We start from the raw sequence: 16545 nt of genomic DNA on the forward strand, positions 1-16545 counted from the left end.
CTAATTTATTATCGTATGTATAAAAGTGCAAACTAAATGTTTAAATCAACTTTATTTACATTATTATGTCTAAATTTACAACAATGTAATTAAAAATTTCAAAAATTACCTTTTATAAGAAATTTTTATATGTCAAGTTTTGATAATGGTGGCACTTTCGGTTTTGAGAATAATGTCAAATCAAAAGGCAACAAAAAGTTAAATTAAGCAAGAAACGAGAAAATTATCATCCAGGTGTTATTAACGCCTGGATGATAATTTTCTCGTTTCTTGCTTAATTTAACTTTTTGTTGCCTTTTGATTGGACATTATTCTCAAAACCGAAAGTGTCGCCATTATCGAAACTTGATAAATAAAAATTTCTTATAAAAAATAATTTTTGAAATTTTTAATTACATCGTTGTAAATTTAGACATAATAATGCAAATAAAGTTGATTTAAACATTTAGTTTGCACTTTTATACATACAATATAAAATCAGATGAATTTTATAATAGATTCTTAAACAGACTTGATACTTTTATGGGACTGAAATTACGACCCCGCAGATAACGACACTCGGTTATAACGTCAAAAAATTGCCGGTCCCATGGATGACATTATAAGCAGGTTAAACTGTAATTTGTTTATTGTAAATCAAAAAACAAGAAAAACCTGAGAGAAATCAATGTATTTTAATGTAATGAAAAAACTGCTTTGAAGTTTAATGAGTGGAGCAAAGTGTTTGGCTCACATAGACAAACTTAGTTAAAGTAATGTTACATCTGTTATCTAAAATATTGGGTTGTTCAAAAAGTAAGTTCGTTTTTTTTCCGTGGAAAAAAACGCAATATTCTTATAATAAATAAATATTTTATTGAAATATAAGTTGACCATTTTGGTCAAATACCTGTTGTCATCGTTTCTGGTAATAGCACAATTTCACATTCATAAAAGTTTTGATCGTTGCCTACAAAAAACCGATTCAAGTGATTTTTGACATTGTCATTTCAAGTAAATGTCTTACAGTTAAAAAAATTGTATAGACTGGAACAAGTAATAATCTGAGTGTGCTCGATCTGGCGAATACGGTTGGTGTGATAGCACGTCCCATCTAAGTTATAACAGTTTCTGACGAGTTACCAAACTTGTGTGAAATTTGACATTATTGTGGTAAAACACTACAGCTTTTTTTTTTTTATCAATTCTGGCTGGCTTTTTCTGTTTGATGATATTACGCAATTTGTTTACTCGAATGCAGTACACTTTCGAATCAATTGTTAAATTGTCTGGTAAAAGCTCCAAAAAAAATTTCCTTAATATCCCACCAAATAGAGCATTTCTCTTTAAGAACTCGTGGAATTCATATATCGAGCTTTGAAACGAAACCAATTTGTTTCAAGTACTCATAAACAGTTCAATTTGACAAATTTAATCTCTTAGTGATTTCACGTGTTGTTATTCCGCAGTTTGCTTCAATCGGTACTTTTATTTTGTTTTCATTGGCTTCAATTGGCCATCCATAACGTGGTGCATCTTCAATACTGAAATTGCGAGAACGAAATTTTGTAAACCAGTTTTGGCACTGTCGTTCTGTCAACACATCTCCACCATACATGTCACACGATTTTTTTCTTGCTTGAACGGCATTTTTATTTTTTTGGTAATAAAAAAGCAAAATATGCCGAAGATGCTGCTTTCGATCTTCCATATTTGATGGGATGCAAAAAATAAACAGTTGAACGAAATCAAACAAAATTTTTTACAAATAAGCCATAAAATGCTAGCTGTCAAAATATATAATGATAATACGGTTTAGAACGAAAATGGAGGGGAAAAATACCACTAATCCGTCTAGTGAAAAAAAAAAAACGAACTTACTTTCCGAACAACCCAATATTTCATACTTTCTAAAGTTATATTAGCATGAACATATTTATACAGATGATAAACATTGTGTTTTATTATTGTGTGGAATGCATTGTTAATGTGAGAATTATGTTTTACCAGCAGATTTTAGTTCATTTTTCTTTTACACTTAAAAGTTAACAATAATCTAAACAGATTCAAATGGCAAAATATCAAAGAAAATGAAAGCAGTGTTCCTTCACAACAAAATTAAAATACAATCTAGTATTTTAATTTTGTCGTAAAGGAACACTTTACAGGAATAAAAATCACCAGCTATAGTTACTCAATCCTTTGTGGTAAATGAATCAACTTTATATTAATTAAGAAAAATAAGATAGAAATTAGAAATGAAGGAATATATTGTTTTTTCCATGAAACAAAAATTGCAAAGCTTGCAAAAGATCCCATTATTGGAAAAAGTCTTAGGTATTGGGACTTCGAAGATCAATCTGAATAGAATGTTGGTTAGCTATGAAAAAGTAAAATGCCTGATTGATCAAGAAGTGCAAGAAATAGCAAAGAAAAACTGAGTTTCAAATTCATACAATGTTTCTGAAAGATGGTTTTTGAATATTTTAAGAAAAAGAATGCTTTGTGTAATGTAACAATTATAGGTAAGAAGTATAAGATTTGAGAGAGGGGGGGAATTGAGGAATGCATATTATGTTACTGGAAACTGTTGCATTATTTTCAAAGAAAGGTAAGATATGAAAATTATGCATTTTTTAAAAGAACAAAAAGAATAAATATGTGCAAGCTATACATATTACTTTAATTAAACTTTTACTATGAAGTAAAACAAATGAAAAATTTCTTTATATGAAAAATATGTTTATTTTCGAATCGTGAATATTTTCAATTCCGTAATCTCATTATTTTTCTTTTGTGTGTTTCCATATTTGTGTAAATTTTTCAGAGCATAACTGTCACAAATATGGAGTTTCTATTGTACTGTACATATAAAATAAAATGTGTTTCAGTAAATTTTCAAAATAAATTATTTAAAATTTTAATCATACTCATTAAATATTTATAACTGATAATGCCAGTCATTGACTTAAATTATATTAGAAGTGTAACATGTATCTATTTGAGATGTAATATGTATTGTATTTGAACTGTAAAATATCATTAGTGGGTCCACCAGGTGGCAATCGTTGCTGATACATCATGGGAACAGTACCTGAGCACTCACTTTGGATATAGCTACTGGACAATAAACATAACATGACGTACTTGAGAAACGTTTAGAGAAAGACAAAAGATTCTCCCATACTGGATTCGACATGTCTGTTCCGTTTACGTTTCAAAATCTTCCTCCTCCCAAATCGATGTTGGTAGGTGATTTGGGAGCAAATTGGAAGAAATTCAAGAAAGTTATCTACTTTATTTGAAGGTGACTTACATAATTTTTAGCAGACTTACATAAGCTATCAATAAATTGTGAGTTTGGGAATTTATGGGATCAACTATTAAGAGATAGAATTGTGAGTGGTATTCGTGATCAGAAGATAAAGGAACATCTACTATGAGAAACAGAGCTATCATTAACAAAGGCAATTGACGTATGCAGAGCCTCTGAACAGACAGAGCTGCATTAAACTCTTGTCGAATCAACCAAAGAATATAGAAGTCAACGTGATAAAAGGAAAATCAAGAGAACGTCTCAGTGAATCACGTGATCATGAAAATAGGTCTAGTGCAGAAACAAAGGACCATCAGCCAGAGAACAATTGACGCAAATATCGAAGACTGGAAAATAAGTTCCAAGGAAGACAATGGAATTGTGGGAGATGTGGTTATAGACATAATAAACTGAACTGTCCAGCAATGGGCAAACAATATAATAAATGCAAGAAATACAATCATTTTGTGAAAGTGTGTCGAAATAACGTGGTAAATGTACTGGAAATGGCGCCAGAGAGTACAAATGACTATGTACTGGCATCACTGGAAAGCAGGGGTAAGAACCTTGATCTAGACTGGTCAGAGACTTTAAGAATTTTAGATTGTGATAAAAGTGTTAGTTTTAAGAGAGATACTAGTGCACACATTAATATAATCCCCGTATATATTTTTGAGACTCTTAATCTAAGAAGACTGCTAAAGAAAACAAATATTACGATTTCAAATTATGGTGGAATTAGATTAAAGGTGTTAGGATCTTGTGATTTAACAGTACAAACTAAGGATAAGGTCAAGGAACTTTTGAATTTTATAATAGTCAAGACAACTGACCAAGCAGCACCTATTTTAGGACTCAAGAGTATTGAAAAACTAAATATACTGCAGAGAAATTGAAATGTATTAGAAATAAAAATGGAAAGTGATTATTTTACTAAATACAGGAATGTATTTGAAGGCATAAGCAGGATCAAAATAAAACCCTGTGAACTTAAATTAAAGGATGATTACAAAGGCTATTGTGGCGCCCGTCGGCTACGGGCCGATTCTGCCGATAGAGGGCGCAAGAAAAATAAACGTGAACTTTGAACTGGTCACTCACTTCCGACCAACAGCCACTGGATACGGACGCTACCAAAACGACTTAAAATCTTCGATCGATGTCGGGCCGTAATATTGTACATTACTGTATATATATGTATATATTGTCAAATAAAGAAAGGGATACAAAAAATCGACTGGACGTATTCTCTACAACATCGGACGATTAGCATAGAGTTTAGGGCACCAAAACTGGTGAGCCGAACAAAGAAGACACGTGCCCCGCAAGGACAATCCATCTCCATCNATAAAGAAGAAAACAAAAGAATAACCATGGATTTAGATGTAGTTTTAAGATGTCATGACTGTGCTCACATTGTTCAGTGTTACGGTTATTTTATTACAGAGTCTGATGTTTGGATATGTATGGAATTAATGGCAACATGTCTGGATAAGTTAATGAGACGTTTAAAATCTCCTCTACCAGAAGAAATTCTAGGGAAAATGGCTGTGGCTGTAAGATAGTTTTTCACTACAAAATGTATTTAATGAAATTTTATGCATTAAAAAATATTTGAATATAAATTTTAGATAGTGAAAGCACTCCATTATTTAAAAGAAGAACATGGTGTTATTCATCGTGATGTTAAACCATCTAATATTCTTCTAGACGAGAAAGGAACTGTTAAATTATGTGATTTTGGAATTAGTGGTCGTTTAGTGGATTCGAAAGCAAAGACACGATCGGCTGGATGTGCAGCATATATGGCAGTAAGTTTTGGCTATTTTTTAGTTATTAATGTAAAGTTTTTTTTATTAATACTAAAAAATCTATATATATAAAAATGAATGTGTGTGCGTGTGTGTGTCTGTCTGTCCTTCATGCATTACCACACCGTTTATCCAATTGTCGTGAAACTTTGGGAAGTTGTTTTAATATACTTCGGCGAAGGTTTGTGGCATAGTATGATTGCCATAAAACTTCGGAAAGTTTTTTAATACACTCCCGTGAAGGTTTTTGGCATAGTACATTTATCCTACGATAGATGGCACGCGTTTTCACGAGCATTCAAGCACAGTGTGTTCGATCGATTTTAAATTGTGAAGACCATTTCCCCCCTTCAAAAAATATCTCTATATATGCATTTGTGAACTGTTATTTACGATATTTGTAATAATTTTTGTTTAATCACTTTATTTCAACTTTCTTTTTTGCTAATTACGTATTTGCTCAAACTTTGTTAAAACCTTAACTGTATCCTGAACAACAACCTAAGTTGTAGGAGGAAATTTGTCTATTTTACTGATCTAGGGATCCCCTTTTCCAAATTTTAATATCAACTCAAAATAATTTAAAAAGACAAATTACAATAAAACGGTTTATTATCCAACTATCAGAAATTTCACGTGCCAAGGAAAAGAGGAAGGAGCAATTAAATAATTAAAATTGTAAAGGATTAAAAAATGTATAAGGACCTTGAATAAGTTCTTGCTGTTTTTTTGTGAAAATTAACACTTTATTTTAAAAAAGTTGTAATAAACACGTCACTGAAAGTATTGTCCATCGCTAGCCACTACTTTCTCTCATCATTCTGGCAGCATTTGAATTCCACCTTGGAAAAATGACACGTCTTTTGAGGCTATCCAAGAATCAATCCATTTTTTTGCATCTTCATAAGAATGGAAGTGCTGCTCAGCCAGGCCATGTGCCATTGATCGGAACAAGTGATAATCCGAAGGGGCGATGTCTGGTGAATACGGCGGGTAGGGTAGGACTTCCCATTTAAGCGTTTTCAAGTATGTTTTCACCGGTTATGCAACATGTGGCCAAGCATTGTCATGTTGCAAAATCACTTTGTCGTGTCTGCTCATATAGTGGCCGTTTTTCCTTCAATGCTTGGCTCAAACGCATCAATTGTAGTCGATAGCAATCTCCCGTGATGGTTTCGTTTGGTTTGAGCAGCTCGTAATAAACTACACCTAGCTGATCCCACCAAATGCAGAGCAGAACCATGGATATTCGGCCTTGCTGACGATGTTGATGTATGACCGGGCTTACCCCACAATTTTCTACGCTTAGGGTTATCGTAGTGTATCCATTTTTCGTCACCTGTCACGATACGATGCAGAAAACCTTTCCTTTTCTGCCGTTGAAGCAGCTGTTCACATGTGAAAAGACAACGTTCAACATCTCTCGGCTTCAACTCGTACGGCACCCAATGTCCTTGCTTTTGAATCATTCCTAATCCTTTTAAACGTTTCGAAACTGTTGTGTGATCAACTCCTAATGATTCTACAAGTTCAGCTAGCGTCTGACATGAGTCTTCATGAAGTAATGCCTCTAATTCCTTGTCTTCAAACTTTTTTGGTGCACCAGATCGTTCTTTATCTTCAACATCAAAATCATTATTTTTGAAGCGTCTAAACCAATCTCTGCATGTTGTTTCTGACAGAGCATGGTCGACGTAAGTCTCAACAAGAATTCTGTGTGCTTCAGCTGCAGATTTTTTTGAATAAAATAGTGCAATAAAATTCCCCACAAATACTCTTTTTTTTGGCACGAAACTAGACATGTTTAACACAATGAAAAAATAAGTTGTTTACACTTCGGTCAAATGACATATACTGAATTTCAAGGTCACTTATTGTACTTCCTTACAGATGCGTCACCATCTAAAAATAAACACACGTGGTTCTGGTAACGCCATCTGTTAAAGAACAGCGAGAACTTATTCAAGGTCCTTATATATAAAAATGGGGAATATCGCACTTCTGACAATCGCTGCAAGTGTGTGGGCTAAATTTGGAGAATCCGTGCTTCTCGCATGGACAACTGTATGTGGCTGGCTCACGCGTCGGAAAACCTTCTGATTTATTTGTGTACGCATCAGACGGAAAAACAAAAAATATCGTGTATCCACGAACACTCCGATAAATAAATAGAATTGAAAGGACACTTTGAAATGTTTTCCCAATGAAAAATAATAATTTCCAATAAAATTGATAAAATGTGAATTGAATTTTATCATAACGAGTTTGCTTGAATTTCCTTTCTTCTGAGATCGCAGCAATGCACGACGGGTAAGCTAGTTTAATATATACATACATGTCCAAAATTTAAGAAGAGATGACATTTGTACTGTACATGAGTAGAGAGAACTGTAGGATGAATATGCTGATAAATATGACAAGAACGGTATTACGTAATATCTAACACAGAGTAATACACAACTTGTAGGATTTTACAAATCAAAGCACTAAAAGTAAGTCTTTGGTAAAGATACATATAGCAGTTGGACATAGGTGGAGAATGAACAGAAAGTGCTTACCAGTACTCAAGCAGAGAGATCTGTCAATATGGAATAGGTCAACCTGGAATTGCAAAGTATCATTCACAACATCATGGCAGGCTTGTCACCAACTGGCTTGGTGACTTTTTCTAGCTATCATTGCTAGAAATTGTGTTCGTTTTTAAGTTTTTGACATTATAGTTTGTTATTATGTAAGTTGCAGTTATCGTAATCATGACTAGATAAAACTTGTCTATAAATCTTATTGATTAAATTTGGCATTAAAATTATGATGATTTTAAGTATTTTCTTTTCTAAATATATAGAAGTTAAAATTGTAAATTTTATGTTATTAATATTAATAAATACTTCAATTAAATTATTTGATTATAATAACTGGTTTTCTCAGTTTCCTAATGTTATAGGGGAAAGTAGGGTAATGCCATGCACATAAGAGAAAACTAAAATAATACAGTCAAATTTATACAAATATCAAAACTTTATTAATAAAATATAAAGTGTAATTTACAGTTTGGCTTTATTTACTTCACATACAAGTTATTTAAAAAATTTTATTAATTTCCAATGCTCTCTGTTAAGCAGTAATATCTGACATGGTCAGGCATTGGCATGCATAGTTTAACTTGAAGATTTACATAGAACAATAATCACAATGAGTATACCTTCAGGAATGATATATGAGTAATGTAATTTACATAAGTAGTGTAATGTTTGCAAATATACATCATTAAATTTTTCATATTAAGAAAATGCAATATGAACTTTTTAAACTTAATGAAATTAATACAAAAAATTTGTTTTTAAAACTTCTGTTTGAGAATATTTTTTGTGATGTAAGCGAAGAAAATCATATTATAGGTTACCTGAATGGAATCAGAATATTGAATTTTATTTGGAATAATATAAATAATTAAATATAATAGAATTAATCTATATATATAAAAATGAATGCATGTGTGTGTGTGTGTGTGTCTGTCCTTTATGCATTACCACACCGTTTATCCGATTGCCGTGAAACTTTGGGAAGTTGTTTAATATACTCTGGCGAAGGTTTGTGGCATAGTACGATTGCCATGAAGCTTTGGGAAGTTTTTTAATACACTCCCGCGAAGTTTTCTGGCATTTACCCTACGATAGATGGCGCGCGTTTACACAAGCATTCGCACACAGTGTGTTCGATCAATTTCAAATTGTGAAGACCATTTCCTCTCCTTCAAAAAATATCTCTATATATGCATTTGTGAACTGTTATTTACGATATTTGTAATAATTTTTGTTTAATCACTTTATTTCAATTTTTTTTGCTAATTACGTATTCGCTCGAACTTTGTTAAAATCTTAACTGTATCCCGAACAACAACCGAAGTTGTAGGAGGAAATTCGCCTATTTTACCGATCTAAGGATCCCCTTTTCCAAATTTTAATATAGACTCAAAATAATTTAAAAAGACAAATTACAATAAAACGGTTTATTATCCAACTATCAGAAATTTCACAACACACCAAGGAAGAGAGGAAGGAGCAATTAAATAATTAAAATTATAAAGGATTAAAAAATATATATATAAAAATGGGGAATATCGCACTTCTGACAATCGCTGCGAGTGTATGGGCTAAATTTGGAGAATCTCTGCTTCTTGCATGGACAACTGTATGAGGCCCACTCACGCGTCGGAAAACCTGATTTATTCGTGTACGCACCATGCGGAAAAACAAAATATATCGTGTATCAAGTACTCCAATAAATAAATACACTTTGAAATGTTTTTCCCATGAAAATTAATAATAATAATAATAAGTTTCAATAAAAATGATAAAATGTAAATTGAATTTTATCATAATGAGTTTGCTTGAATTTCCTTTCTTCTGAGATCGCAACAATGCGCGACGGGTAAGCTAGTTAAATATAAAATTGAATAGTTAAAATTTTATAAAACAAAATTATAAATGGACAGCTCATAAAATTGACAAGATCAAGAAAACTATTAATTAATAAAGAAAAAATTTATAAACTTGACAAATCATATGCAAAAGTTCCTGTTTTCATTATTTTTTAAATCATATTAACCATTAAAAAATCTTGCTTATGTCAGTTAAAAATAAGTGCAGACTTGTAAAATTATGTAAAATTGTGTTTCTGTAAATAGAAACATACAAATGTTAATCAGTTTTTTACCATTTTATTTATATTTTTCGCCCACCAGTGGCCGAGTGGTCTTCGTACCCTAAACACTGGGAGTTCGGTCGTGGGTTCGCGCCGCGATCGGACAGGCTGGCTGCTTGGAGTTTTCCGGGTTTTCTCCTTGCCAATAACGACTAAATAGGAGGCCAGTTCCCCATAAAAGTCCTCCCGGAAGGCATTAGTTCCCCTCGCGTAACATCGCGCCCCAGAGAAGGCAACGGGAAACCACTCTGGGTAGTAACTTTCCCTAGTATACACCTTGGCGGGTTACAAACCTACGACAGGTGTCGCCGACGTCAGGAATCTGATATGGCACCAAGAAGAAGATTTATATTTTTCATATAAATTGATTTTCTATATTCAGATATTTTTTATGAAAATAGGATATAGCTTAGATATCTAATTTATTGTGGTTTAAATTATTTCAGCCTGAACGAATAGATCCACCTGATCCAAGTCAGCCTGATTATGACATTAGGGCTGATGTCTGGAGTTTAGGTATCTCATTGGTAAGTAGTTTTAATGAAATTTTTTAATACAGTTGATAATTTAATTGATATTTAATCAAGCACTATATAGTTTCTAATTTTATTCTATATAATCTGTTATTGCATTCATCTGTACTCAAGGTGTCCAATAAACCTGGAAACTGGGAAATGTCAAGGAATTTATTAGATCAGAGAAAAGTCATGGAAATCTCAGGAAATTTGGTATTAAACCAGGGAAATGAAAAAGAAAAATTATTATTGTAGAACATATAATGCGTTGTATGATAGAAAAGGTAATGACAGAAGTGATTTGAATGCACACATTGTTGTTTCACTTGACAAGGATGATGATTTAAGATTGTCATTCATGCAGATTACAAATTTAACTATAATAATTACAAATTTTTAGTCTTATGTTGCAAGAAAGAACAAAAATTTGAATTATGTGACTTTAAATTGTTTTATGACAAAAGATTAGCTTTTTTTTTTTTTTTTTCAGTCATAAATAGCTTATTTATAAGCATTGTCTTGCATGATTCATTGAAAAGCAATTGGAAACCTTAAAGATCAGCAGGGTTACCATCTGTATGATGATATCATATTTGTATGATGTACAGTACAATAATGGGATTTTGTATGATAATTTCAGAAATATGTCTTACTCCCAAAATAACCATTAATTATTGAAAAAATCCAAATCGCAATAACTATTTTTGTGTGTATCATCATCTCATTGATATTGTGTTTTTTTTCTTCACTAGAAGGCTACTGAATTTTCAGAAGTTTTTGTTTAGATACTATTGTATATTCTCAATTATAAGGTGCTCTTTTTTCGTACTTTTCAATACTGCTAACTGCTACACTTTTAGACTGACTGATAAAATACTCAAATTGATGTGCAAAGAAAATTTGTACAAAAACATTCTGTCAAAATGCCATTATGCTTCTACTTGTACAAAATATAGGTACTCCATGAATATATTTAATTATAGAGTAGTTTTCATCTAATGAGTTGTCTAGAATTGAGGCTATTTTGAATAAGGTAGCATTTCTTAAACAAGAGTGTTGCATCACTCAAGTAGTGGATTAAAGATTTTAGTCACAAAAATTTGGAAAAACTAAGGTTTATGCATATGAAATAAGTATGTAAAGAAAGGAATGTATTACATATTTGTTAATTTACAATATTTGTTAATGCTTGATATTTTGAAATTGTATGAAAAAACATAAATTTTAGATTATATCCATTTAGAGGTTTGTTTTGCATCATATATTATAAGGCAGTCATAAAAATTTCATTGTAAAATGGGGTCTAAAAATTTTTTTGTTGAAAGAAGAAGGTGCAGATAAAAAGTTTGAGATTCTGACATAGGGGAACCTACTTTATATTTCTACAGAGAGACTGTGTAATTGTAACAGATCAAGATGGGTGTACAATAATTTCAAGGTGCAGATAAGATAATTTCCTCCTTTAAGGTTTGCAATCTTGGATAGCAGTTAGTTTCTTTTGGAGGTCCAATTGCAACTGGTTTCTGAGTAAATGGTATGTAGAATTTGACTACAGTATCAACAATGTTTGCACTTTATGGTGATTGCAGGATTTGGAACCAGTTCACTATTTCAACTAAAAGTCACATTTTTGTATATCATTATGTTTGCAAAATGTCACTAAGTCTGGAAAGAAGTTGTTACCATATTTATTCAATATTAATGTGCATCCTTTTCGACCTCTTGAGAGCTGAGAAATGAAGTGCTAATTAGAATCGAAGTATAAATGAGGAGCTCGAAAGTAAAATGTATTAAGTGACAGTATCGTTTCCAATATTATAGCATGTTAAACCTGTTAACTGTAATTTGAACAGATTTCACTATGATTAATTGATTTTACATCATTTGAGTATCACCCATATATTGAAATTTTGTTGATTTTAATAGTGAAATCTATTTACATTAACAAGTTTTACATGCTATAAATTTTTAATGTATAGTTACTAGACAATAAAGATAGATTTAATAAACCCAGTGGTGGAGTGGATAAAATCACTGGTAGTTGGCCATAGGTTTATGCCTGGCCAACAGGCTGACCAAGTGAAGTTTTCTGGGTTTTTTTCACATTAGTAACACCTAAATAGGTACCAGTTTTCCATTGAAATTCCTTCTCGGAGGCATCCCCTCAGCAGATGGCCCATGTATTACGTTGTTGTAACCAAATAAACCAAACCAAACCTAGATTTCATAAAAACAAATGATTTTTTTAAATGAAAACATAGACCCTGACGAATCACTATTTTTAAATTACATAATTTTTCTCAACTATTTTGGTGATCTATCAGTATTTCTCTCTTTTCTGCTGTTGGGAGGAATGTGGCATTTTTTATGCCAAATTGCCATGTGTTAGCCTACATCTTTAATTAATGTTTGAGATCTTAAATTGCATCATGGATGACTGTTCTCTGGCTGTTACACTTTGAAAATTTCAAGTTATTTCATTTATGAGGCTTGAGTAGTGATATATGGTTATCCGTACCCGTGGGTACCCATTTAAAAATTGCATGTATAAAATGAAAATTGTAAATATGCAAAGTGATTTTAAAATATGATCAGTAAATATTTTTCCTATAATTTAATCTGTTCAGTAATTTTTAGTTGAACATTTCTTTAATGAATTATCATTTTGAATTTTTCAAAGATTAATTTGCAGACAAAAATTTTAATTAGCTGAATAAATCTTTCTAGAATTATGGAGTTATTACAGATATTTAAAAATTATTAAGATAATTAAAACATATTAAAAGGAAAATTTATTATTTTTCATTAATAAATCCATTACAAAAGTATAAATGTATTAAATTGCTCTAATAAATTTTACAAATTTTATAAAGTATTAATAAACTGGAATAAATTTAATCAGAAATCATTTTGTTACACAATCAAAATTAATAAAATGAAAATTGGAAAGTGATGATAGAACTGGTACCAATGTAATTTAAATGGTACCAGTTCTATCATTATTTTCCAATTTTAATTGTTCCAAATTATTTTTAATTTTCTTTGAACTAAGTTTTTGGACTAGTTCATTAACAGTAAGAGGTTTGAAAAGAAAAATACTCTACTTCGGTGAAAAAAATTTAATCTATATTAGTTTATTAGATCTCTCAAATTTATAATTTTTCTGAAAAAATGTTTTAAAAATTTAAATATATCAATTGATATTACATTAGGGACTCTGTAATACTTTAGCCTGATTAATTTTAAATGTTTTGAGATTATCATCTGTGTTGAATTTTTATAATAATTTTTCACATAAGCAATTAATATTAGTCTTAAAATTGTCATTTAGAATATTTTTTTAAAGTAAAAATGTAAAAATAATATGTAAAAATTGTAATAGTTAAAGCAGTTATGGAATTTTAAAATTACAACTCGTAACTCCGTAAAAGTAAGTGTTTGTATTAATTGTTGGAAAATGAAAATAAAAAATACAGTGTGTGATATATGTAGAAGTTTGATGCATGCAGTTAAATGGCTGGGATTCAAAAGCATCAAAATTTCGAAATGCAAATTGTTTGAGCACAGCTTTCGTTCTTATTTCTAAATGCAGTCTGTTTTTATCCTGAGGAAGGGCATTTAAAACAACTGAAAACGTTAGAAAAATTAAAATTTGCACTGCATTTAAAGGTGTGTGTGGTTATTTTTTGTAGTTTATGATGAATGCAGTTTTACTGAATAGTTTAATTTAAAATATATGCTCTCCACCTCACATTAGTAGTGTCTTGCTGCCATACATCATACTTTCCTGCTAGCAATAGTCTCTCTCTAACTCCTTTCAGAGGAAATTTTTGAATGTAAATTGGAAGTCTCACTATTTCAATCGGACATTCATATATAGTTAATCGGGACCTTCTGACCTTAAGCTTTCCATATCTGGTCTCGGCTTTGATTTACCTAACTTTGTTCTTCAGATTTAGGAAGGACAGATAGATAGATGGGTGACAGTTAGAATTTATATGTGTACAGTTTTGGAAATTGCAGCTTAGTAAAGGGAATTGAACTGCCTTACATTTGTGAGTTTATTTGGTAACATCAAATAACATAGCTACAACCAACAGACTGCCGAAAATCTATCGGGCTAGTTTTATGCTAATTATTAAATAAATTACATAATCAATTTGGTACTAGAGGTAAGCGTTAGGCGCCATCTCTTATTAATATTAATAATTATAAATAATTTTAATTAATTTAAATAATTTGGAACCGCTGGGAGAAAAAATCGGCCCGGAGCGGGACTCGAACCCACAACTCCTGCTTACCGTGCAGATGCGTTGCCAGTTACGCTATCCGGACCTCCGANAACGCATCTGCACGGTAAGCAGGAGTTGTGGGTTCGAGTCCCGCTCCGGGCCGATTTTTTCTCCCAGCGGTTCCAAATTATTTAAATTAATTAAAATTATTTATAATTATTAATATTAATAAGAGATGGCGCCTAACGCTTACCTCTAGTACCAAATTGATTACGTAATTTATTTAATAATTAGCATAAAACTAGCCCGATAGATTTTCGGCAGTCTGTTGGTTGTAGCTATATTATATATCGGGTTGGAGATGTTTGTATAAACATCAAATAAACTGAAAACTGTTTTTAATTTCTACAGTTGAGTTGTTTTCAGCCAGTCTGGGAAAAATTCATGTTTTCATCCTGGAAAATCTGGAAATATCAGTGAAATTGAAAATTGTTGGACACTGGTACTTCATATTTTTACATTAATTCCATTATATATTTTGTTGTTTGCTTAATGTTTTATTTACTGGTCAAACTATTTTATTACTAAAATTTTTTTTGTAAATTCTAAAAATAAATAAGATCATTTCGAGATTAAAAACAAGTAAAACTACTCTTTCTTTTAACCGTGTTTAACAAAGACCAAAATATATCAAAAAACCAAATCGAAGTCACAGGTGTCGTTTAAAAGCTATTGTGTACTTGTCCAAGACCAAAACTTTACATAGGAGAAACAGGAAGGAAGTTGGAGACACAGTTAAAAGAACATGGAGCTGCTATTAGGTTAAAAAGACAAGAATCACCGTGGTGTCTACACTGTAATAAATTTAATTGTAAAATAGACAGGAATAATGTTAAAATATTATATAAAGTAAAAAATTGTTTCAAAAGAAGAATCATAGAACATTTTTGTATTGTAGCATATGCAAATGTGATAAACCTAAATATCAGAATGAATGTAGATGCATGCTGGGGAAAAAAATCACCCAGCATAAAAAGAACAGAAATTGTTAAAGTTCAGTATGTCCACTGATGAGGCTTTATTCTAAGTGAAATGCATTTGGATTTTGTGAAATCAACGAACATGAAGTTATTAGTAATTAAGTTTAGTATTTCTTCATTATTTCTTTGTCTGCTAAAATGAATCACTCGAAGTTGGATAAGAAAGAGTAGTTTTACTTGTTTTTAATCTCAAAATAATCTTATTTTTAGAATTTACAAACAAAAAAATTTTAAGAATATTATCAATCTCATTGTTTTAAATTTTGTGAATATATTTATTTTATTACTAATAAATATCATTTATTGAATAAAAATGAATTACAAATACTTTTATTTAGTGAAATCTACTTTTTCACATTTTTTTATCTATAACCTGCTGTGGCTATTCAAACTCTAGAAGAGTGTTTGCAATTCTCAGTAAAAGAAAATATTATTTTCATACAACAATGATAACAAATCTCTTGCTAGTTAGTAATGAAACAGCTCAGTAGTTCTGATGAATCATAGAATGATACCAGAAGAAGCATAAGATTTTAGTAGGGCCATCCACATTAGTAAGGTTTATGGAGAGAAATGAAGCAATGAGTGATTCACAAGTAGCATTTGACCCAGATGGGTGGTCCCTGTTTTCCATGTAAGGAGTGGCTGTTGTATAAACACCTGACTTTAGGTATAAAAGCACACCCATAGAAGAAACAAAAATTGTTACACGTTCAGTGTGATACAGTAGAGCCTCGAAAACTCGGCACTTGATAACCCGGCACTCCGGATAACTCGGCCACACCCTGGCAGGGCAAAAAAATCCTTAGTTAATTAATTTTCATTATAGACAGCTTTATGCCTCATAAAGTATTTTTCTGGGGTCTGTCTTATCAGGTAAATTACTGTACACAGTGTATTCATTAATTTTCATTTTCATGTAGTAAAGGCTCTATGCCTTCATAAAGG

The 16545-nt window shown here is 31.3% G+C and overlaps 1 protein-coding gene across 1 annotated transcript in view; it reads left to right on the top strand.

Annotated features, from left to right (window-relative positions):
* The window catches only part of LOC111640167 (dual specificity mitogen-activated protein kinase kinase 7-like), an 80221-nt gene that overhangs the window by 53722 nt on the left and 9954 nt on the right, over positions 1-16545 (top strand). The window contains exons 4-6 of the mRNA XM_023386167.1: positions 4513-4851; positions 4927-5106; positions 10257-10337. Of these exons, the coding sequence (XP_023241935.1) occupies positions 4513-4851; positions 4927-5106; positions 10257-10337 (600 nt within the window). The remainder of the gene's footprint in view (positions 1-4512; positions 4852-4926; positions 5107-10256; positions 10338-16545) is intronic.

Source organism: Centruroides sculpturatus, unplaced genomic scaffold (genome assembly GCF_000671375.1).
Source record: "Centruroides sculpturatus isolate CEXI.00-Female unplaced genomic scaffold, Cexi_2.0 scaffold1064, whole genome shotgun sequence".
NCBI classification, from domain to species: Eukaryota; Metazoa; Arthropoda; class Arachnida; order Scorpiones; family Buthidae; genus Centruroides; species Centruroides sculpturatus.